Genomic DNA, 22,973 nt, shown 5'->3' with positions numbered 1-22,973 from the left:
TCCTCCTCTGACTCCTCTTCCTCACATTCCTCTTCCAGCGTTGCCGCAGGTCCAGCAAGTGATGCTGATAAGGCTGTTTCTGGTGGTGATGGTGACCACAACTCTTCCTCTTCCTCTTCCTCTTCACGCTCATCTACGGCCTGATCCAGCACTCTTCGCAGGGCACGCTCCAGGAAGAAAACAAATGGTATGATGTCGCTGATGGTGCCTTCGGTGCGACTGAAGGTTTGTCACCTCCTCAAAAGGACGCATGAGCCTACAGGCATTGCGCATAAGCGTCCAATAACGTGGCAAAAAAATTCCCAGCTCCCCAGAGGCTGTCCTAGCACCCCGATCATACAAATATTCATTAACGGCTTTTTCTTGTTGGAGCAGGCAGTCGAACATTAGGAGTGTTGAATTCCAACGTGTTGGGCTGTCGCAAATCAAGCGCCTCACTGGCATGTTGTTTCGCCGCTGGATATCTGCAAAGTGTGCCATGGCCGTGTAGGAACGCCTGAAATGGCCTCACACCTTCCTGGCCTGCTTCAGGACGTCCTGTAAGCCTGTGTTCTTATGCACAAAGCGTTGTACGATCAGATTACACACATGTGCCATGCACGGCACATGTGTCAACCTGCCCAACTTCAATGCCGCCAACAAATTTGTTCCGTTGTCACAAACCACTTTGCCGATATCCAGTTGCTGCGGAGTCAGCCACTTTTCCACCTGTGCGTTCAGGGCGGACAGGAGTGTTTGTCCGGTGTGACTCTCTGCTTTCATGCAAGTCAAACCCAAGACGGCGTGACACTGCCGTATCCGGGATGTGGAAAAGAACCTGGGAGCTGGGGGGGTGCCGTTGATGTGGAGCAAGACGCAGCAGCAGAAGAGGACTCAGCCGAGGAGGTTATGGAAGAGGATGGAGTAGGAGGAGTAGGGGAGGTGGCAGCAGGCCTGCCTGCAAGTCGTGGCGGTGTCACCAACTCCTCTGCAGAGCCACGCATTCCATGCTTGGCAGCCGTCAGCAGGTTTACCCAATGCGCAGTGTAGCTGATATACCTGCCCTGACCATGCTTTGCAGACCAGGTATCAGTGGTCAGATGGACCCTTGCCCCAACACTGTGTGCCAGACATGCCATTACTTCCTTTTGCACAATCGAGTACAGGTTGGGGATTGCCTTTTGTGCAACGAAATTTCGGCCGGGCACCTTCCACTGCGGTGGAATAGCCACAAATTTTTTGAACGCCTCAGACTTCACCAGCTTGTATGGTAAAAGCTGGCGGGCTAATAGTTCAGACAAGCCAGCTGTCAGACGCTGGGCAAGGGGGTGACTTTCTGACATTGGCTTCTTACGCTCAAACATGTCCTTGACAGACACCTGACTGTGGGCAGATGAGCGGGAACTGCTCAAGGCGAGAGACGGAGTGGCGGATGGTTGAGAGGGGGCAAGGAGGACAGCCGTGGTTGACGTGGCGGAAGATGCTGGACCAGGAGGAGGATGGTGGCTTTGAGTTTGTGTGCTGCTTGTACTCATGTGTTGATCCCATAGGCGTTTGTGATGTGCGATCATGTGCCTATGCAAAGCAGTTGAACCTAGGTGGGTGTTGGACTTCCCACGACTCAGTTTCCTTTGGCACAGGTTGCAAATGGCATCGCTGTTGTCAGAGGCAGACACACAAAAAAAATTCCACACTGCTGAGCTCTGCAATGACGACATTCTGGTGGTGGACACAGCATGCGTTGATTGGCGTGCTGTTGGGCTGACCCCGGGTGCCGATGCATGCTGTCTGACTGTGCCACTAGCTCCTTGCGACGACCTCTCCCTGCTTCCAACTCGTCTCCTCCTCTCTGTCTCCCCATCTGAACTTTCGCCCTGTTCTTCTTCTTGCCGAGCGGGCACCCACGTGACATCCATGGATGCATCGTCATCATCAACCGCTTCACTTGTATCTTACAACTCAGCAAAGGAAGCAGCAGTGGGTACAACATCATCATCACACCGTACGTCCATGTGTGTAATGCTGCCTGCCTGAGACATATCCCTGTTATCTACATCCTCTGGCAATAATGGTTGCGCATCACTCATTTCTTCAAACGGATGTGTAAATAACTCCTCTGACAGATAAAGTGAAGCGGCTGTGGTGCTAGTGTTGGTGGTGGCGGCAGGCGGGTGAGTGGTATCTTGAGAGGTGCCTGAAGCTAAGCTGGAGGAGGATGGTGCGTCAAGGTTCCGAGCGGAAGCTGTAGAAGATTGGGTGTCCTGTGTTAGCCAGTCAACTATGTCCTCAGAACTTTTCAAGTGCAGGGTACGTGGCCTCTGAACAGTGGGCATTATTCTAGGGCCAAAGGGAATCACAGCACCACGACCACAATTGCCCCTGTGGGGTGGCCTGCCTCTGCCTGTCATTTTTTATTTTTTTTGGATTAGTGGTACTATGCGTGCAAGCTACTGTGAGACCAGATATGAGTGGCAAGGTGCACTGGCAGAGGTTGGCAGAGTACACGCTGTAGGCCTGACACCCACTTGAAGTACACTGACTATTAGCTTACAGTGAAAAACTGTTTTGCTTTTTAAAGGCACGCTATTGTGATACCAGATATGAGTGGCAAAGTGCACTAGCAGAGGTTGGCAGAGTACACGCTGTTGGCCTGACACACAGACGCTTGCAGAAAACTAACTGCTTTTCAATCTCTAACAGTGAAAATAAAGTTTGTGGGTTTTTAAATGCACGCTATTGTGCCACCAGATATGAGTGGCACTGTGCACACTGGCAGAGTACATGCTGTTGGCCTGACACACCCGCTTGCAGACAACCAACTGCTAATTAATCTAGAACAGTGAAAAAAGTTCTTTGTTTATAAATGCATGATATTGTGACACCAGATATGAGTGGCAAAGTGCACTTGCAGAGGTTGGCAGAGTACACGCTGAAGGCCTGACACCCAGACGCTTGCAGACAACTAACTGCTATTCAATCTATTACAGTGAAATTTTTTTTTTAAATGCAAGCTTAAGCTATTGTGACACCAGATATGAGTGGTGGCACTGGGCAAGAGGGCACAGTATCCACTGTGAGCCTGACACAGAAGCTGGCAGGCAGGCAACTGCAATTACATTACACAGGAAAAAAAAGAGAGAAAAAGCAGACTGATGTTCTAGCCCTAAAACAGGCTTTTTGGGGTGCTGTCCTTACAGCAGAGATCAGATGAGTCCTTCAGGACTGTAGTGGACACTGAATACCCTAGCCTAGCTATCAATTTCCCTATCAAATGAGCAGCAGCTACACTTTCCCTCCTCTATAAGAATGCAGCTTCAGAATAAATCTAAAATGGATGCTGTACAGGAGGTGGGAGGGTCTGGAAGGGAGGGTCTGCTGCTAATTTGCTGGAATTTGCTGGTCTACTGACCGTGAGGCACAGGGTCAAAGTTTACTCAATGATGACGAATAGGGGGCGGATCGAATTGCGCATGTGTTTGCCCGCCGTGGCGAAAGCGAATATGCTATGTTCGCCGGGAACTATTCGCCAGCGAACAGTTCGGTACATCACTAGTCACAATAAGTTAATTGAAAATTGAGAAAATGAAGGTGTTTAGTATAACATTGTCAATGGCTCTACTACCATTCTATATTTTTTTTCTTTCTAACGTACGATGTAGAAGTTCAGGTACAGTGCATTTTTTTTTTTCCCCTAATGAAAAACCTTCTAGGATAGTAATCTTTGGCTATAGCTCGTTATAAAGCAATTTATGAGAACCTCATATTCCTGGTCAAGTTACCGGACTGTGTCCACAGAAGTTTGCTTAATGGCCATTAGCTGTTGAGAACCTACCAGTCATTCAAATATTTCTCCTTTGTAGAACTGGCATTGAATTTCATCAGTCACTCAGAGCTAAGTGGCATTTTTACTTTGGGCTAAACCATATTATGTTTAGAGCAAGATCACACAGTTATATTTCAGTATAATTTCCAGAGCAGGAATTGATGATTTTGGAATGTGACAGATTTTCCATGTTCTATTTATTCATATTTGTAAAAGAAGTAAAGGGAAAATCGTTCCATTTACAGAGGTTGCAAATGTATTGTAAAATCCCATTTGACAGAAGTTAAAATACAACTTTATCAAAATAATATAGTACATTTCCACACTAATTTATTTCGCAGTTAGGATTTTAATTTGCACTACTTTGACAAGCCTTTGATTTACCTTTTGTATTGTCTTTAAATTTAGTCCTAATGAAATGTCAAAACTGCTCTAGATAAACGGTCAGTGTGTTCTAGGTTAGTCAGCTGTTCCTTCTTAAATTTCAATGTAAAAAAAATCAACATTTTCAAAAACGCTTGAGATGAAGTCTTGAAAGTGAAGTTATTGGGTAAAATCCCATTTAATATCTGCTGATCTACTTTTAGAACTTTGCCTCAAAATTGCTCTTAATGGATTCGCCTATAAAATGTTGAGATTCCATATTGATAAAATTTTAGAAGCTTTGAAGTGGCTATGCACGGCCATTATGATGCTCATTAGGATTGTAGGCAGAGCTTAAACCAGCACCGAGGGACATTGGTGCTGGACTCAGGTGAATGACAGGAGGGAATTTTAACCCCCTTATGCACAGGAGGAGATGTAGGGGCATGCTGCGATGGAGTGGGGCACTATAGGGAGCTATACTTCAGGAAAACAACTTTGTTTTCCTGGCACTATAGTTTCTCTTTAAAACTATTGTAATGAAAGGTGAATGACACTTTGAACAGATAAGGGAACACAGGATCTAGGTCAGCAGTGCCCAAAAGATAGATCCCCCAGATGTTTTATAACTACAGCTTGGTGATGGTTTGCCATGCTAAAGGCATGCAAAGCATCATGGGAGTTGTTTCCTTTTGGGCACCCCTGATCTAGAGGTTTCTTTTATTTTTATGTTATATGCAATTATCTTATATATGCTGGAAGAGACTGGAGGCCACTGGTATGCCCTACCTGCCCAGTCTTGCTGAAGTCCATTAATAGCAGAGGCAAGCCAAAACATAAACACATACTCTCTATCACATTTCTTAGCAGTAAGGATTTTCTCACTGGTTTTCATCCTCAAATGTTTCACTAATAAATAGGTTGCCCTTCATATTGTGGTAACAAAATTTCTATGGCGTTGGTAATAACATCTTTGATCCATTGAAAACTAGAGTCCATAACCATCCAATGTCTTCAGGTATTTTCAATTAAAGGACCACTCTAGGCACCCAGACCACTTCAGCTTAATGAAGTGGTCTGGGTGCCAGGTCCAGCTAGGGTTAAATAATTGTTTTATAAACATAGCAGTTTCAGAGAAACTGCTATGTTTATCAATTAGTTAAGCCTTCCCCCAAATCCTCTAGTGGCTGTCTCACTGACAGCCGCTAGAGGCGCTTGCGTGATTTTCACTGTGAAAATCACAGTGAGAGCATGCAAGCGTCCATAGGAAAGCATTATGAATGCTTTCCTATGTGACCGGCTGAATGCGCGCGCAGCTCTTGCCGCGCGTGCGCATTCAGCCGACGGGGAGGAGAGGAGGAGGAGAGCTCCCCGCCCAGCGCTGGAAAAAGGTAAGTTTTTACCCCTTTCCCCTTCCCAGAGCCGGGCGGGAGGGGGTCCCTGAGGGTGGGGGCACCATCAGGGCACTCTAGTGCCAGGAAAACGAGTATGCTTTCCTGGCACTAGAGTGGTCCTTTAAGTAGTTTTGCTACTCAGACAGACTTATGACTTGGAACTTGGGTATCAATTTAATACTTTTGGATGACCTGTTCAAGTGATTGTATCTTTGAATACATTTTTAAAATTATTTTTCAAAATGTTACATATAAACCCCTCCCCCCCCCAAAAAAAACCCCTTAAAATATATATATTTTTTGTAATTTGTATCCAAGAAGTACTAAATCATTTGAAAAGTATATCCAAAAATTATTAAATCAAGGCCCTTATTTTGACATGAAGCTTGTCAAACCCAATACCTTACGATCTTCAGATAAATGTTGCTTGACACAACTGAGGTTGTAGGCTGGTAACATTAAATTAGATTTTCAATGCTTTCCTATGGGGAATCGAGTGACGCTGAAGGTCCTCACACAGCGTGAGGACGTCCAGCGACGCTCTAGCAAAGAAAATCTCTGCTATAAATCAGGAAGTTCCCACTAGTGGCTGTCTAGTAGACAGCCACTAGAGGCAGAGTTAACCCTGCAAGGTAATTATTGCAGTTTATAAAAAACTGCAATAATTACACTTGCAGGGTTAAGGGTAGTGGGAGTTGGCACCCAGACCACTCCAATGGGCAGAAGTGGTCTGGGTGCCTGGAGTGTCCCTTTAATATAGCCAGGGAGTTTAAATGCTAATCTGAATTGGTTATAGAAGCACACTGCTTAGTGATGGATACATTTAAAGTTTGTTTTGACTAGACAATGTTGGATTAAAAGGAGAAAACTTGGTGCTCTTCAAAAAATCTCTGACCTTTTATTTAGAAAGGGGTGTAGGCACAGTCTCTTTCAATTTTTCTCAGTAAAGCACACTTGCGTGACCCTCTTAAATTAAGATGGTTAGATATATCCTCTCGAGACCCAGCCCGTTAGCGTGTGTCCTCTGTACTGGACATTTTTGTTTGCATGCATCTCCTTTAATTCTTTTGAGCTATTCTATCAATCCCTGCTGTATTGTAAACAGGACATCATGGGCGTTCCAGTGATATGTCATGTGATCGTCTGGGATTCTGGGAACTTTCTATTAATTTTTTTTTAAAAAATTAGACCATTTTTTTCCTCCTCCTGTTTCAAGGAGGATATTGTAATGTTAACCTATAATGTGAGATTGTATGCATCAAACAAATGCACTTTATTTGATTTACTGAAGGAATAAACTCTTTGAATTTATGGGCAAAACTAAAATTAGTACTGCTATCTGTCTTTTTACCATTTGCCTTAATACATCAGCAACATATTTAAATGTACTTCTGGTATCTTAATACCAATAGATTAAAAATTCTACTGCGTGATCTGTCACATGACTAAAATGTAATTTTGTATTTTTATATTGGTTACTCATTCTGGTTAATGAGAAACTCCTCTAGCATAAGAGAGGACATATTTTGGTTGTAACCTTTAGAGTCTAGTCAGGAAATAAAGTAAGCATAACATTGCATAGGAGATTGGCTTGCAGTGGCTCTCTTGAGGTTTAAAGATTCAGATCTGTGTCATAGAAGGATGAGAGCCTCTAAATTTCATTTCCACCCATTCTCCATGAGTTTCTAATCTAATTTTCATTAGGAGAAATATCGGTTACAATGAATATACTTGCATTTCTTAAGTAACATTTGGCTTCATAAAAGGTTATTCGTCTTCTTGAAAGAATTCTGGGCAAAAGAAAAAAAAAGGCTAAAAAAGAAGAGAAAATATTGCATACTCTTTGAAAATGTGTGATTAAACTTCTCCTACACCCCCACAAATATTTTAAGAGTTAGTTTTATTCAAATTTTGTATTTGTGCATACTTCTTTTATTCGTCCAAGATGGAAACTTGAGTAAATGATTATTTTTTTTCTTTTTCTGTCTAACCGGAAATATAGCAGATTCGATTTTTGCTCTTTTCTTCGTACAATAATCCTCCATTACACTTTGTAATATCTGTGTGTTTGTTTACTTGTTGAACTTGATGCAATTTTATTCCTGGTTTTGCACCTTCCTATAAGGCAGAATCGGTAAACATATTTGATTTTAAATGCTATAATTTAACGTTGTGTAGCTACTGTATGGAATTAATGGTTTTCAAGGAAAAGGAAATTCGCCCCGTATGTTTGCTTTTTTTAAAGCAGCTAGACTGACTGCCTAGTAGTAGTTAGTCAATACGTTTTTTTCATTTTTTCTTTTTTCTTTTTTCTTTTTCTTTTTTTTTTAAACTAGAGCAATTGGGAGAAAATAGACATTGTAAAAAATAAGATAAAAAAGCAGCTTTAAAAAAGCAGGTTCGATAAAATATATTTGTTGGCAAAACAGTCCATTCAAGGCCACGTTCTTGAAATTTTATTTCTACATAAAATGCTCTAACCCTCACCAAGTGGGTATGAATAGTCTTTTTTATGATGGACAAAATACTTTTTTACCCTTTTATCAATCAAATAGGAATAGACTTGGACTAGTTCTGCTTCAATCTTTGATTCAGTATAGCTGATATCATTCATAAGACTTCCCTGGGTCCAAAACCTGAAACTTTTACACTATGTAGCTATACTTTTCTATCTATGGATGTTGTAATGCACACAAGATATTTGAAGAAAAAAACTCAGATCTATAATTAAATACAGAGATATAGAATTGTGTGTGTGTGTGTGTGTGTGTGTGTGTATATATATATATAATTTTTTTTTCGTGAACAACAATCAGATGTAATGGAATCTCTGCATAATTACTGCATATCTTCCAGTAAATTTAGGCAATACATGGTAGAAGTCTGTTTTAACGTCTGTCTTAATATTACTGCTCTACGTATTCCGTCTGGCATACTCCATTTTTTTTTACTATGCAGAATGTCTTTGAACAATTGAAAGCAATGGACTTGGGGGAAAAATGCCAACTGGGTGTATTTCTACTTTGATCTGTCACTCATCTGTTTCCGTGAAAAGGGCATAGTGCCTACTCACAAAACGAAGGATGATTTAACCAGTTTTCATTTAATTTGAACAAGTTATGTGGAAAATATGAGGCATTACATGTGCAATGCAAAGCCGTCTTTACTGCTGTGGGAATCCTACTGAATGATAGATTTGGCTGTAATATCTGTTGCTTACGTCTGGAATGCTGTACTAAACCATGTGCATTGAATTTATGGATGTATACATAGAATGGTTTTGTAAAGCTATATGGCTAGATTAAGAAATTGAATTATGCATTATTGCATTTGTTGATGTGTATGTATCCATGTATATAGTGTGTGTATGGATATAGATGGATAGATCTATATATATGATAAAATGGATATAATCATTTTATTGGCATTTATACAACTCTAAATTATTCTGCAGCACTTTGCAATATTATAATGGGGGGAGGGGGGATTTTAACAGAAAAAGAGTAATAGTTGGAAATTTGGACAGAGGTTAATTTGGAACAAAAGGTTAAGGAGGACCTTGCTCGAACGAGCTTCCTGTCTAGAGAAGGTGGGGTTTTAAACAAAGTAGCAGAATTAGAAGATGTGGAGTGTGGACCCACTAATTGAATTGAGACCGTAAGATATATTTAGGGAATGACTATTATCCAGAGAGATAATCAGTTAGCCTGCAGAGATGGATTTTGAATGTTATGGCAGGGTCAGGCTGTTCTATAGGAATGGAGCTGCCCATGACAAGACGTGAAAGTGAGATGTTTATGTATGTGATATTCCAAGTAAATTGGTTAATCTTATAAGATCAGTAGTAGAAAGAGAATCCAGGTACTCAAAGTATCTTCAAATGTGTTTATTGGGACAAGTGAGACACTGCAACATTTCAACCCCTGAAAGGGTATCGTCATGTACTGCATTTAAAGGGTTACCCTAGTTGAAGTGTTTTATGGCTGTAGCAAGCCTTGCTTGAGATGGGGAGGGATAAAGAAAAACAGTAAAGCGTTGGCCAAGTTCTCAATGCAGCCCAATCCTTCTTGGATGTCTGTCTCAGATGGTGTTCTAACAGGGCGAGTGGGTGGGCTTTCCACACTGGGAGACAGTTGGCAGAGGGTGCACAGAGCACTCTTCACCAGAGCAGCCACCTGCTTATCTGCACATTGGTGGTGGTGGAGAGGCTACTCTGCAAGTGTCCTGCTCTACCGCTGTATTGGAATTAAATACAGGGCAGGTTTGGGAGTATATCATTGTATTTCTCTTTGTATATGAATGTCTGTGTGTATGAATGTCAGTATGTGCATGTCATTTCTTTAACAAAAAGTGTTGGGGTGGACATAGTGAGACTGTTTGCAATTTAAGAGGGGGGCTTACCAAAATAAATATCTTCTCCGGGTGCCATGCAACTTAGGTGTATGCCTCTGGGTGATATCACTTCCCTTCACGGTAGGGGAAGGGACAACCTGGATGACTGGCTGAAATGAGGATTTGGGTGGCATGTAGTGGGTGCGGGGTATGCAGGGGAGACCCGGGTGGGGGTGGGGGGGGGGAGGGTTGGAATTATAGGGGGTAGTCTAGGCTGTAGGTGCACCTCTTATTACTTTCCCCACTGTCTGGTTCTACCTCTGTTGTCTCTGCCTCATCTTGTATCATTCCCCCAGTTTCCTCTCTCTTTCCTGTGAGAGTCTGAAAAGGAGACCTGGCAGGGAGAACACAAGGTGCCATGTCTCGATCTACATGAGGAAAAACGCTAGCTGGCTTAAATGATGCTGTGACAGTTGGGGAGAGCCTCTTATCTATAGCTATGTGTCCGGGATCCTGACTGCCACAGGCCGTCAGAATTTAAGGGTGGGGTGGTGGGGAGTGGTGGTGGCAAGGCGTCATTATTTGGGGGGCAGTTGTTCCACCCAGTAGCGATGCATATGGTGCAGCCATTCTGTCTCATATGCCAGAGAGCAAAGAAAGGCACCCAAGTATCCCACATCAGGAAGAGGTAGGTGTTCAGAGCCACAGGACTAGGGGCCCATATACAACTACCCTTTACTGCACTTTGTTTTAGTACTGCTGCATCCAGTAATTGAAGCACCATTGCTTTACATAGAACTCCTTATATACTCCGTGCTAATGCGCAATAGAGGGTAACTTTATTTGCTCTTTTTGCTCAACATATAGCGGATCAGAAGTAGTAAAGAGATTTACACTCTGGTGGTCAACATTATATTCAATGAAGCTTGATCATGAGGCTCTTGAGCTAAAGGTTTTTAATACAGCTTAAGTCACAAAACATTGGCAGCAAAGCACATTTAATATGTAAAAAAGAAAGTGTGTGTGGATTAGAAAAATCAGATAAATATTGTACTTTTTTTTTTCTTCTTCCTAAATAAACATCTAAAATTCCTCTAGAGGGATAATTAATGAATCCAGTGATACTCATATCACATAAGGCAAATTTAATCAAAAACACATTGGCAGCACAACGGCAGGTTTTTGGACATGTGAATCCCCTTCCAGGAATGCCAGTTGTTTCTAAGGAGACAGATTAGCTCCAAACATTTTTTTTTCTTATTATTATTCCCTGAAAAAACTTTCTTGGCTTTTGTGTAACTGGTGTAACATCTGGTAACCAGTGCTGCTGATGTGTGCTGTGTGAGGTAGAATACTCAGTCTTTCAAATACTACAAAGCAATGTGCACATAGCCACTTCTCCAATGGTCGCAATGACTGTAGTCTATGGTCATTCTTCATAGTGTTTGACACACTTGGTATATGGGTGGCCATTAAGTGCCTCTTTGACATGGCACTGAATCATGGACTATTGATGGATATTTTTTTTTTTGTAGGCTTTGGTTTTATTTTTTTAATTAGATATTGAATAGTCTGTTTCCAAGTCATTACATATAATTGTTAATTTGTAAGGCATGACAATGCCTGGGAACTTGAGATTTATTTAGACCTGTGCCACAGAATTCACTCTTCTCTTCTATAGTGACAAAAGCATTTTTTACATTTTAAGAAAACACTTTGGTAGCACATTTACACAAAATGTGTTTTAAAACATTTAGCAGGATCCATGCTTTAGAAATCCCTTAGAAATATAGCTCATGAGCAGCATAAGGGTGAAGCTTGAGCTGTTGTATTACATGTATAGTATGTGATTTTAATTTTTTTTTTTTTTTTTTATTTGATCTACTGCTTCTAAGTCTCTTGGCAATTTTCGCTTAGATTTCTTTTGACATATTGACTTTACAAAAATTACAAAAAACAAAAACACTTTAATTTGTAATAATTAAAACCGTAAATGTAACTGGACTGGACTGTTCTTCCATTTTCCTCATCTCCCTTTTAAAATGCTTGTACTTTGTGTTAGTATTTTCTAACCTTCATTTTAAATTGTTCTTCTTAATTGCACAGTCATAGTATATCCTTACTTTGTCATTTCTCTCCTGCTTTATACGCTTGGATTCCAATAATAGAAGTAGTTTTTTTTTGTGTGCAGTGCAATAATTTGTTTACCAAACTGTCATGATTTTTTTAGAATGCTTATGAATTGCTTGTTGTTGATGTTGCAGCATAATAGAGAATAATGTAAATGGTATTTAATATGAAGGTTTCTTAGGGATTAAACCAATTTAAATTATGAATCCATGCTCACATAGTATAAAATATTTGTATATCTCACTCTACAAACATGGCGGCAATGTTGGTCAATAGTAAAAAAACAATCTGTTGGTGCACTGCCCAGAGTAAAAATCTACAAGGGGCTGCGGATTAACAGCGCGGAGGGGTGCCAGTAACTGCACTTCCCTGAATAAAGGGGATAACCATACTACAATAACCACTTAAAGAACCATAACAGGAAACAGCTGAAGTGTACTAAGGCACTGCAGGAGGGGATGGCAGTGAATATAAAAGCAATCTTTATTGAATAAAATGAGTTGGATAACTTAAACCACAAAAATGAAATAAGTGCAATAATACCCGAGGGGGAAAAAAGCCTTAACCAATATGTACAGAGAAGCCACAGGCTACCAGATAAGGAAGGGTACATTAGTCTCAGATCAGTGGTACCTGGGGAATATGTATGGTGATTGCTATATGAGCTATGTCTGCCAAAGAAAAGAGTATGTGGGGAGTAAACAAAGTAAGAAAGGTCTCTCCCCCTTTTTACTTTAGCTGTCCAATGACAAAATAAGGAGGAAAAAAATGGGGAGGCATCAACCCCACAATCCTAGCCCCAGGCTGCCAGACAAAGGATAAATAGGCTCAGAGATCAGTGGTACCTGGGGACAGGGCCGCCACCAGGGGGTGACAACCATGATGGACCCTGTGTGTAGCTGCGGATCTGCTGCCGGTGCAGCTGCACCAGGACCAGCACGCTGATAGGGCCCATCGGCTGGCTCAAGCATTTAGGGTCACCCAATGGGCCCTAAATCTTCAGGGGCTCGGTCACTGCTGCAACCGTTTAATAGCGTGACTGGGCCCCTTTAAAAATGCCAGCCGCAGATTGTAGGCCGTGAGGAGAGGAGAGGCAGCAGACTCCCATTAGCCCCAGCCACCCTCCTGCGCTGAAAAGGTGCGAAACAGGAGGGTGGCTGACAAATTAGATCTGTGTAAATGTCTGTGTCATATCAGTGCGTCTGTATGCCTGTTGTCGGGCTTGGAGGGGGGCCCAGACCTTGAGCTGTGTTGGGGTCACGGCTGGTTCGTCCTATAGGCGACTTAGGAAATCGCCTAGGGCGCATGTTTCGAGTGACCCGGCAAGAGGGAAGCACACTTTCTGTCAGTTCGGCCGGGTACAGGAAACACAAGCTTTGCCACGCTACACTAAGGTAGGAGGCACAACGGGGAAGGGAGGGAAGATGGCACAAAGGGACAGATGTGAGAGACTACTAAGGAGGGGTGGGGGAGGAGAGAGACCACCAAGGGGAAGATGGGGGTGGGGGGGGGGGCTTGATAGACCAAGAGGGGGGAGAACACGAAGGGTCAGGGGAGAGCATTAAGGGATGAGGGGAGAAGCACTAAGACACTACACACATACACAATGCATCCCTACACATACCCCGAAACGTACAATGCATCCCTACTCACATTCAGACACACATACACAAAAGCACACACTGATTCTCTTAATGCATCTTACACACACACTAAATGCACCTATTACAGATGCACACACTGCGTTACATTACATACAAACACAGATTCACACAAGACCTCCTCTACACACACACACACACACACACACACACACACACACACTCACTGCATCCCCTATATATACTCTCACTGCATCCCCTATATATACTCTCACTGCATCCCCTATATACACTCTCACTGCATCCCCTATATACACTCTCACTGCATCCCCTATATACACTCTCACTGCATCCCCTATATACACTCTCACTGCATCCCCTATATACACTCTCACTGCATCCCCTATATACACTCTCACTGCATCCCCTATATACACTCTCACTGCATCCCCTATATACACTCTCACTGCATCCCCTATATACACTCTCACTGCATCCCCTATATACACTCTCACTGCATCCCCTATATACACTCTCACTGCATCCCCTATATACACACACACACACACACACACACACACACATACACTCCACTCCATGGGCGAACTCATGGGTGGACCTTGTAGGCATACTCTGGTCAGGCCCTGGGGGCCCAGACCGTGATCTGTGTAAGGGGCCCCAAAAAATGGAGCTGCTTCCTGTTCGTTGATTTTTGTGAGCACTGCCTCCAAAGAGCCTGTTTTAACACCAGACCAGTGGAGCCAGATTGCAACCTAAGCCCATCATCATCCTCTTGTCCTCATCTAGTGGTAAGTAGGCAATCCAGTATATTATTAGTGACACTAAGCTCTAATTTATTTCACATTAAAGGGACACTATAGTCACAAGATCCAGTACAGCTTAATGTAGTGGTTCCGGTGTCTATAGCCTGTCCCTGCAGGCTTTTTAATGTAAACACACTGCCTTTTCAGAGAAAAGACACTGTGTGCAGCACTGGCGTTGGCTTATATGGCAGATCATATCGGTGGGGCATTGTGATATCACATGGTGGGCAGAGCATATGGGGGGGGGGGGGGGCGGCACATTTTTGTTTCCCTAAGGCAGCAAAAATCCTTGCACTGGCCCTGCGTATGGTGATTGCTATGTAAGCTTCTTTTACATTCTATAGAGTCACCAAATAGCTTATAGGATCAAGGTAATGTGTGTTGAGAAGAAAAAAACACAATAATGTAGATAAACCCTCAAATAGGGCTAAATAAAATCCTAATAGCAGCGAAGGTTCTTGGTAGTCAAAACTCTTTTCTTTTTTTTTTTTTTAAACTATGAGCCAACCGCATACACCAACTTAACATTTTAATCCCTATGGATTCTTCCATTAGATGTCCCATTTAAGCATTGTCCTTCTCAATACCTAAATGCCAAATGGCATCACGTAACAAATGTCTGACAAGTAGATCTTTTTGGCAATTGACTAATATAAGCTTTGGTTGCTTTTCCTAAGTTTTAAGACCAAAGCTTTAGGAAACGCATTCAAATCTTAAAAAGCTATGATTATATTGAAGCTCATTTTATGAGCTGATGTTTCGGGAAAAAACACGTGTTTTCAATTTTGAGTCAAACATGTCACTTCAGCAAAAATGTGAGATATGGATGATTCATGCTGGCTGATGATAGAAAATTGGAGATCTTTTGTTAATAATCTATAAAATAAATCGCCATTAAAGAATCATTTTAGTGTTAAGAATTCAAAGATGTATTCCGAACACTATACTGTCCCCCTGATTCCCCCACCTCCCGTCCATGAAATATAATTTTTTTTTTTTTTTTGCACATACCGGACTTCTGCATTGTTGTCCAATGGCACTGGGTCAGTATTCTCCTCCACCGACGTCAGCCAATGGGGAACCTAATGCGCATGCACAGCAATGCTCTTGACACTAGATGCGCTCATGCACTGGCAAACTCAGTGAAACCACAAGAAGCACCTAGTGGCTGGCCTGTAGACAGCCATTAGAGGCAGTCTTTAAACTGCATGCAGTTCCCCTAAAAAAAAAAACCTAGACTACTTCAATGAGATGTAATGGTCTGTCTGTAGTTTCCCTTTTAAAATAACCTCTTAAAATTCAAATTTTATTTTCATAATGTAAAAATTGCTGCCCATTGTGAAGCACCCATATTAGTGCAAAGGCATGTCATGATACATATAGAGAGAGGCAATAAAATAATGCAGTGCATCATCATGTAAATATACATGTATCTTACGTGTATGACAGAAGGTTTAATTGTGTAACTTTTTTATTTTATTTTTTAATAAGAGTACTGTTGCAGAAGGAAGTTAATCTGGTATCTTCTTTGAAGAAAGTCCATTATACAGACATGTGATATCATTCATTTTAGGTTTATAATGTGAAAAGACAAGCATTTTAGAGTGTTGCTCTAAAGTGTCTTAGTGTCTGAAACTATATACAAGAAGTGGAGTGGAAAACTCTCAAACTTGTGTTTTTTAATATTCGGTTAGTCCAATAAAAATGTAAAATGACATACTGCAGTGTGTGTGTGTTTTATATATATATATATATATATATATATAACATTTTTCTTGTTTTTAGCATCCTGTCTATTGGATGAATATGGCTAATCCTATTTATATTAAATCTATCTATATTTAAGTGTGTGTATTTCTTTGATCAATTTCTCGTTGGGAACTTCAGCTGTTTTTTAAGGTACAATATTAGAGATTTCACCAAATATGAATTTACTTTTTACTTTTTTTTTTTTGTCTTAAAAGGCAAAATGTCATTTTATTTCAAAGCTAACAGAACACTAATTAGAGTAAATCATGTTTCCTAAAATAGTAACTGAGCAGCAGAATAAACCTAAATATCTATATCCTTAAACACTATACAGCCCAAATACATAAAACAAAAATCACTGTTTAGTAGAATTATCCCCAATTAAGACATACATGCATGGATTTAATAATGCATTATTTTTTTTATTGGGAGGTACAGCTGAAAACCGCTTGCAAAATTCAATGCTTTCCTATGAGCTGCATTTGATGTTCAATATTCTCATGGATGTCAAATATCTTATGACAGAGTTTCACTTGGTTGTTGCCCAGGAAATGCCTCTAGTGGCTGTCTGGAAGACTGTCACGATAGCTGTGTGTTTTAACTGTGCAAAGTAAACATTACAGTTTCTACAAAAGTTGTTTATATGTTTTGTTTTCTGTTTTTTTTTTTTTTTTTTTTTACACTGCAGGGTTAAAAGTATAGGGCTTCTGCACCCAGACCACTTCATTGAGATTAAGTGGTCTGTGTGCATTTCTGGTCATTTAACCCCTTAAGGACACATGACATGTGTGACATGTCACGATTCCCTTTTATTCCAGAAGTTTGGTCCTTAAGGGGTTAATGGATATGCTATTTCTCACAATTGTTTCAATTTCCTACCAGTCTAAAATAATTTGGCACAACTCCTAGCTTGCCCTATCAAACATAACATAAACATAGAAATGTATCAAAGAATTACAAAATGTCTTAATACAAGGGATATTTCTAGAACACTGTAAGTTTAGACTGTAGAGTTTGTGTTGTGCAATAATTATCTGTTCTAAAATATAAACAATCCTCCTTGTTTTAATCTGTCAGATACATTTTTCTTATCATATTAAAGCTCATCTTTCTTCTGTTATCAAGCTTCAGTGTTCAATAAAGGTTTCAAAATATGTAAAACGGCTTGGCACATATTAAACTAATTAGCAGTTGATGAGATGTGTGTTATCAGTGAACCGTGCTGTCTCATCTGCTTACCAGAGAATATTTGACAGACTGGAATTACTATACCATTCCCTGTAGAGTTCTCATCATATCTACATTCTAGCAGAATTTTTATCTTGCTAATAGTGTCAGCGGCGACTGGTGAAGTTTTAAAATGGTGGAACACCAGACCAGACTCCACGCATGGAATTTTTTTTTACTCAATCCTCTTTCTGTAAACCACACCTCCTGTTTTGATGAACACATGTGAAATGTTGAAATATCAGTCATAGTAAGTAATATTTAAAAAAAAAAATAAAAAAATTATTTAACCCCTTTGAGATATGACAAAACAGTGTGTGTGAAACAATTCTGAAGAGTAAAAAACCATGAGAGAATGAAAAATAACTCCATGCGGGTTAAGAAAAAACAAAAAAACAAGATATTTTTGAAAAAAAGGAAATTAAAAAGTACTCGCTTAACAAACATGATATAAATGAGGGTACATTTAATGTGCTTTGTGTTTTTGAGTGGTTTGACTTTTATTGTGCATGGTTTTATTTTTCATTTGTGTGTTTTTTTTTTAATGCACGAATAGTTTCGACGTTCATTTTGCTCGCACAATTCTTTTTAATAAAAAGGACCTTCAAATGTACACAAATCTGTTGAATGTTGCCAGACTGAAGTGGTGTATACTACTGGGAATACCATTTCATCAGTGTTTATACTTCCCCCTAACTGCTTGATTTGCAATGTGTTTTGAGTGGCCAATTTACAATTACAAATGCAATAGACTTGTGATCCTGAAAGTTGTCCTCATCTAACCCTTACCAGGCCTGCACTTTGTTATTCATATGTAGGTGCTCTTAGGATTTGCCTGGAGATGCCAATATTAAGAAGGAATAAGCTTTCATATGACGTGGACACAGAATACAAAATTGACTTTTCCTTTTGGTCCACCATGCTTTATTCCTCTTGTTCTTTTACCATTGAGCATTTACCCTGTTCACCAAAATGAATTGGACAATGCTGACATCACAAAAACATTGTGTTGGAATGTTTGCATGTTATTAAAACTTTAAAATCATTCATAAGACAAAGTTACAAAAGATACTAGACAGGTAAAATGAGAGCCATAATAAGCATTCACTCAGGAGCATCACCAATTAGTATTTGGGCAACTTTGGAGTGTTCTAGTTAAAACCTCCTATTTTTAGTGTGTTAAGCTTGTCCAACTCCTAAAAGGAGGTCTAAAAGTCATAAATATCCCTTACTCAAGGGTATACAGTAATCCTAGATAATTTTGCCTGTGCCATGGTGAGCGAATTCTCACAAGATGTTTTGAACAAGGAGCACACGTGGAAGATGTCTTAATCTTACAGATACAGATTATCTTAATTTTACAGAGAACACCTAAATATATTTCCAAACTGTTACTTGCATTTTCTTTACAAGATACAAACATGTATACTTAGAGATAAAAATATAACACATTGAAATACTGTGGTCTATATAAGGGGTAGGCAATCTTTGGCACTCCAGATGTTGTAGACTTAATCTCCCATCAATGCTACAAAGCATAAGGAGATGAACTCCACAACATCTGAAGAGTCGGTGGTTGTCTACCGCTGGTCTATAGTTTAGCTTGTAGTTTTTTGTTTTTCTAGGCCACCAGATTTGGAAGCCTTCAATTATCTGACACATGATGCTTTTTCTCTGCAGATTATGGAAGAAACAAATACGCAGATTGCATGGCCATCCAAACTGAAGATAGGTGCAAAATCAAAGAAAGGTAAATTCATTTTAATTTGAAGGTCTTCCATACCCATTTATCCATAACATCTTTAAAAGTCTGTTTCCGATGTTTGTTTCTACATGAAAACCAAATATATTGAACACCTTTCCTAGAACATTTTCTTTGGTTGTAGCTACCCAAAAACAAATCTATTTTGGATTGTGTGTGAAACCATATTATACTAAACCGATATACGCACCTATGAGGGTTTATTAAAACTGATTTTGTGACCGAGGAAAAGACCGTTGTAGCCACATCCTTGTCCATGGGAGAGTGGGCAGGAGGAACAAAAAGGGCCAGCTTTCATACGGACTAGAAAAAGTAGATTTAGCAATGTAGTGGATGTCTATATGCTACTTTCTGACTCTTTTGTTAATTGATTTTTTTGTTTATTGATTTTTTTGTTTATTTATTTTTTTTGTAAATTTGTACATAGTCAGAACATAATTATAGGAGAATTAAAGATTTATTTTTTTTCCCAATTGGTTATTGGTGATATAAATCCTTGTAGCTGCAACTTTTATCTGCCTGTTCAGAAACTAGCACGTTTGAAACACGGGTGCCTGGGTTTCACAGTGTCAAGTGTTTAAATAGTCCATGACCCTGACGCAGGTTAACCGGTTGGCCTTCTTTCCTGCACCACTTTTGGTAGGTAGTAACCACGGCATACTGGGAACCCCACAAGACTTGCCATTTTGGAGATGCTCTGACCCAGTCATCTAGCCATCACTATTTGTCTCTTTTCAAAGTCACTCTGATCTTTTCACTTGCCCATTTTTCCTGCTTACAGCACATAACATTTTAAAGTGGACTGTCCTCTTGCTGCCTGATATATCCCACCCCTTGGCAGGTACCACATAACAAACGCTATTCACGTCACTGGTCAATGGTTTTAATGTTGTTACTAACCAGTGTATTTAAAATAAATATTATGGTAAAATTGATAGTGAATAGGTTAGTAAAAAGATAAGCAAGGTTCTCCTCATCTGGGATTCCTACAAAAAAAAATATTGCCTTAAAATATTTTTTAGTCAAGGACAAACGGTAGTTTAAAAAAAAAAAAAAAAAAAAATTGTAAGCAATATGTAAATATTTTAAGGTATGTCGTTTTACAAGCAGTTATTAAAATGTGCCTGTTATGGCTGTATATGGTGAAATCGCCATAAACGCATTGCCTGACTAGTAAGAGGTATTTGTATTTAAAAGAGCCAGTTGCTTTCTTCAGTAGCTCTGTACAAAAATAGATTTACAGGCTGTAGAACAATGTGTGTTTAAAATGGGGTTATATGTATTCCATTAGTGGAAAGCATAGGGATATCCAACCTTCGATTAAGATTTTGCTGGAGTGCAATCCAAAAAATCAATAAGATTAGTTTGGCATGTTCTCCCTAAAGTGTAAACCCATGTTGTCTCTGATCTTGAGATCCATGTGTTTTTAGATGTTCAACAATCCTATCCTTTAACATGGTTTCCATCACTTTCCCCACTACTGAAGTAAGGCTTACTGGCCTATAGTTGCACAACTTCTTCCTATTACCTTTCTTGTGAATGGGCACAACATTTGCTACTTTCCAATCTTCTGGGACTACTCCTGTTAACAATGATTGGTGTAAAAAAAAAAAAAAAAACACCACTAAGTTATTTTAATAACTTTGGGTGAATCGCATCAGGCCCCATCAACTCATTTGTGTTTACTAAAAAAAAATTTTTTTCTCATTATACCATGTCTCGGTAACAGCCACTAAATCTACATTCTCAGTTGCCATTATTGTCACAAGTTCATAGATCTTATTCCCTAAACTGTGAGCATTTGTAGACATTGACTCTAAGCTTATTTTTTAACACACTTGGTTACTTTCTGTCCTTGTTTTGGGGGGCAATTGGATTGATTTATCACCCTTTTGTCCCCCCTCCCCTAGTTTAAATACTTCCTAGCAAAACCTCTGAACTGCTCGCTGAGCACATTTGTTCCCTTTTGAGAAAGATGCAAACCATCCTTTTTGTACAGTTCATTTCTATTCCAAAGAGAGCTACCATGAGGAAAAAAAGACCAAATCCTTGCTCCCGACACCATTCACCAAACCACAAGTTAAAGTCCCTAATACGCAATCGCCTGTCATTCTGAATGTTCTGCACAGGCAGAACTTCAGACTGACCGTGTGGACACAACCTGCCGTATCATTGGCAATAACCCAAAACAGTTTCTTTACCTCAGAAACCTCAATACAAGATAGACAAGTACATTCAATTCCCCTTCCTGCTTTGCTTGCTTAACAATATTACATATAAGTCTCCGGTCTCTGTAAGCAGTAGCTCCAGGAAGACATCTCACAAAGCCAGTGTTGTTCAACTCTACACCTCTTAAGATAGAATCTCCAAACAACAACTGATTTCTATCAGGGCTCACCTTGTCCTTTTTGTCATTGGCCGCACTCTTGCTCACCTTGGGCATAGAGGATGGTGGTTCCATAAACTCGGTGCCTGAGACAGTCTCCGTGACACTACTACAATCTGAAAGTGCAGAAAATTAATTATGTAAAGACACAGACTGTGCAGTATGCCTTTTTTCCACATTTTTAAGTCTACCAGATCCTACAGTAATCCAAGGGAGGTTAAGTATAAACTTTGTCATTGGGTGGTCATTTTAAAAAAGGACATGGACTTAGATGAAAGCTCCACCTTTTGTCCCTACTTTGCCTTATATAAAACTTTATAAAAAGTCGTTAAAAAGCAAAACAAAAAACGAGGCAGGACAAGGGCACCAGTACAATAATAAATATAAATAGGCGATATATATTACATAAAAATAGTTTTTTAAAAAAAAAAAAATATTATTACAATTATTGTAACACAAACTGAGAGGGGTGGGCTGTGCCTATGTGAATAAAACTTCCACTGTGTTAGATGTGTAGAATGTTTGGAAAAATCATAATACATATTTTCAGGGTGTCATAATACATAAGGTTACATTTTAATGAAGTGATCTTTTATTGTATTTACATGATGTGAGTGAGTGAGTGACACAGGTATGTACTATTCTTTGCTTCTAGCATTTGGGCTCTTCAGTTTAGGCTTTGATTAACTAATAAAATAAACATAATTTTTATCGAATTGTTTTCCCATTATCCTTGGACTTCACTACACCTTTAAAATGTGTCTCTGTGGACCATCACACATCATGAACAGAAGAACCGTTTATAAAATAACTTTTCTGGATTGTAATTTTGCCTGCCAACTCTACAAAACTATTTCACGCACAGACACCTCATAACTTGTACAGATTCCCAAGCGTTTTACATCAGTTTACAATAGGAAGAAAATCAAAGTGCACCCACATTAATCAGTCCATGAGTTCGCTGTCTAGTCCAGGGAGGAAGGTTGTGTGCTTTTTATTTTTGTAATTTTTTTTTTCATTACAAAATAAGCAGAATTAACCGTTTTGACTAGCACTAGTGTAGCCGAATGAATAAGGTTATACTTTACACCAAAAATATAGAAAACACACATTAAGGAACAGCGCATGTGTTAAAGTAAAGTTTGATATTTTACAAGATTACTTAAATTCATCTGTCTGAAAAATATGGGGGTTTGGTAAACCTACTGTAGTTATTGTATTGAACATACAGTGTATGTATCCCAGCATTCAGGGGTTTAACTAGGATTTGGTGGGGTCTTGAAAGAATCCTAGAAGGGCCCTCCCTTGTTGCCCCTCCTCACTCTCTTTTAAGATTCTAATGAACCTGATTGAGATATTGGGCGGTCTGACCATCAGACCATCAGACCATCTGATTGGTGCAG

General features: G+C 39.9%; 1 protein-coding gene across 3 annotated transcripts in view; it reads left to right on the top strand.

Moving 5' to 3' along the window:
* The window catches only part of BICC1 (BicC family RNA binding protein 1), a 189,385-nt gene that overhangs the window by 63,734 nt on the left and 102,678 nt on the right, over positions 1–22,973 (top strand). For all 3 annotated transcript variants that reach the window (XM_063435238.1, XM_063435237.1, XM_063435236.1), the window contains exon 3: positions 19,103–19,172. In XM_063435238.1, coding sequence (XP_063291308.1) covers positions 19,103–19,172 — 70 coding nt within the window. The remainder of the gene's footprint in view (positions 1–19,102; positions 19,173–22,973) is intronic.

Source organism: Pelobates fuscus, chromosome 10 (assembly GCF_036172605.1).
Source record: "Pelobates fuscus isolate aPelFus1 chromosome 10, aPelFus1.pri, whole genome shotgun sequence".
Lineage (NCBI taxonomy): Eukaryota > Metazoa > Chordata > Amphibia > Anura > Pelobatidae > Pelobates > Pelobates fuscus.
The sequence above is the reverse complement of the archived record's forward strand: the minus strand, read 5'-3'. Positions and strand labels throughout refer to the sequence as shown.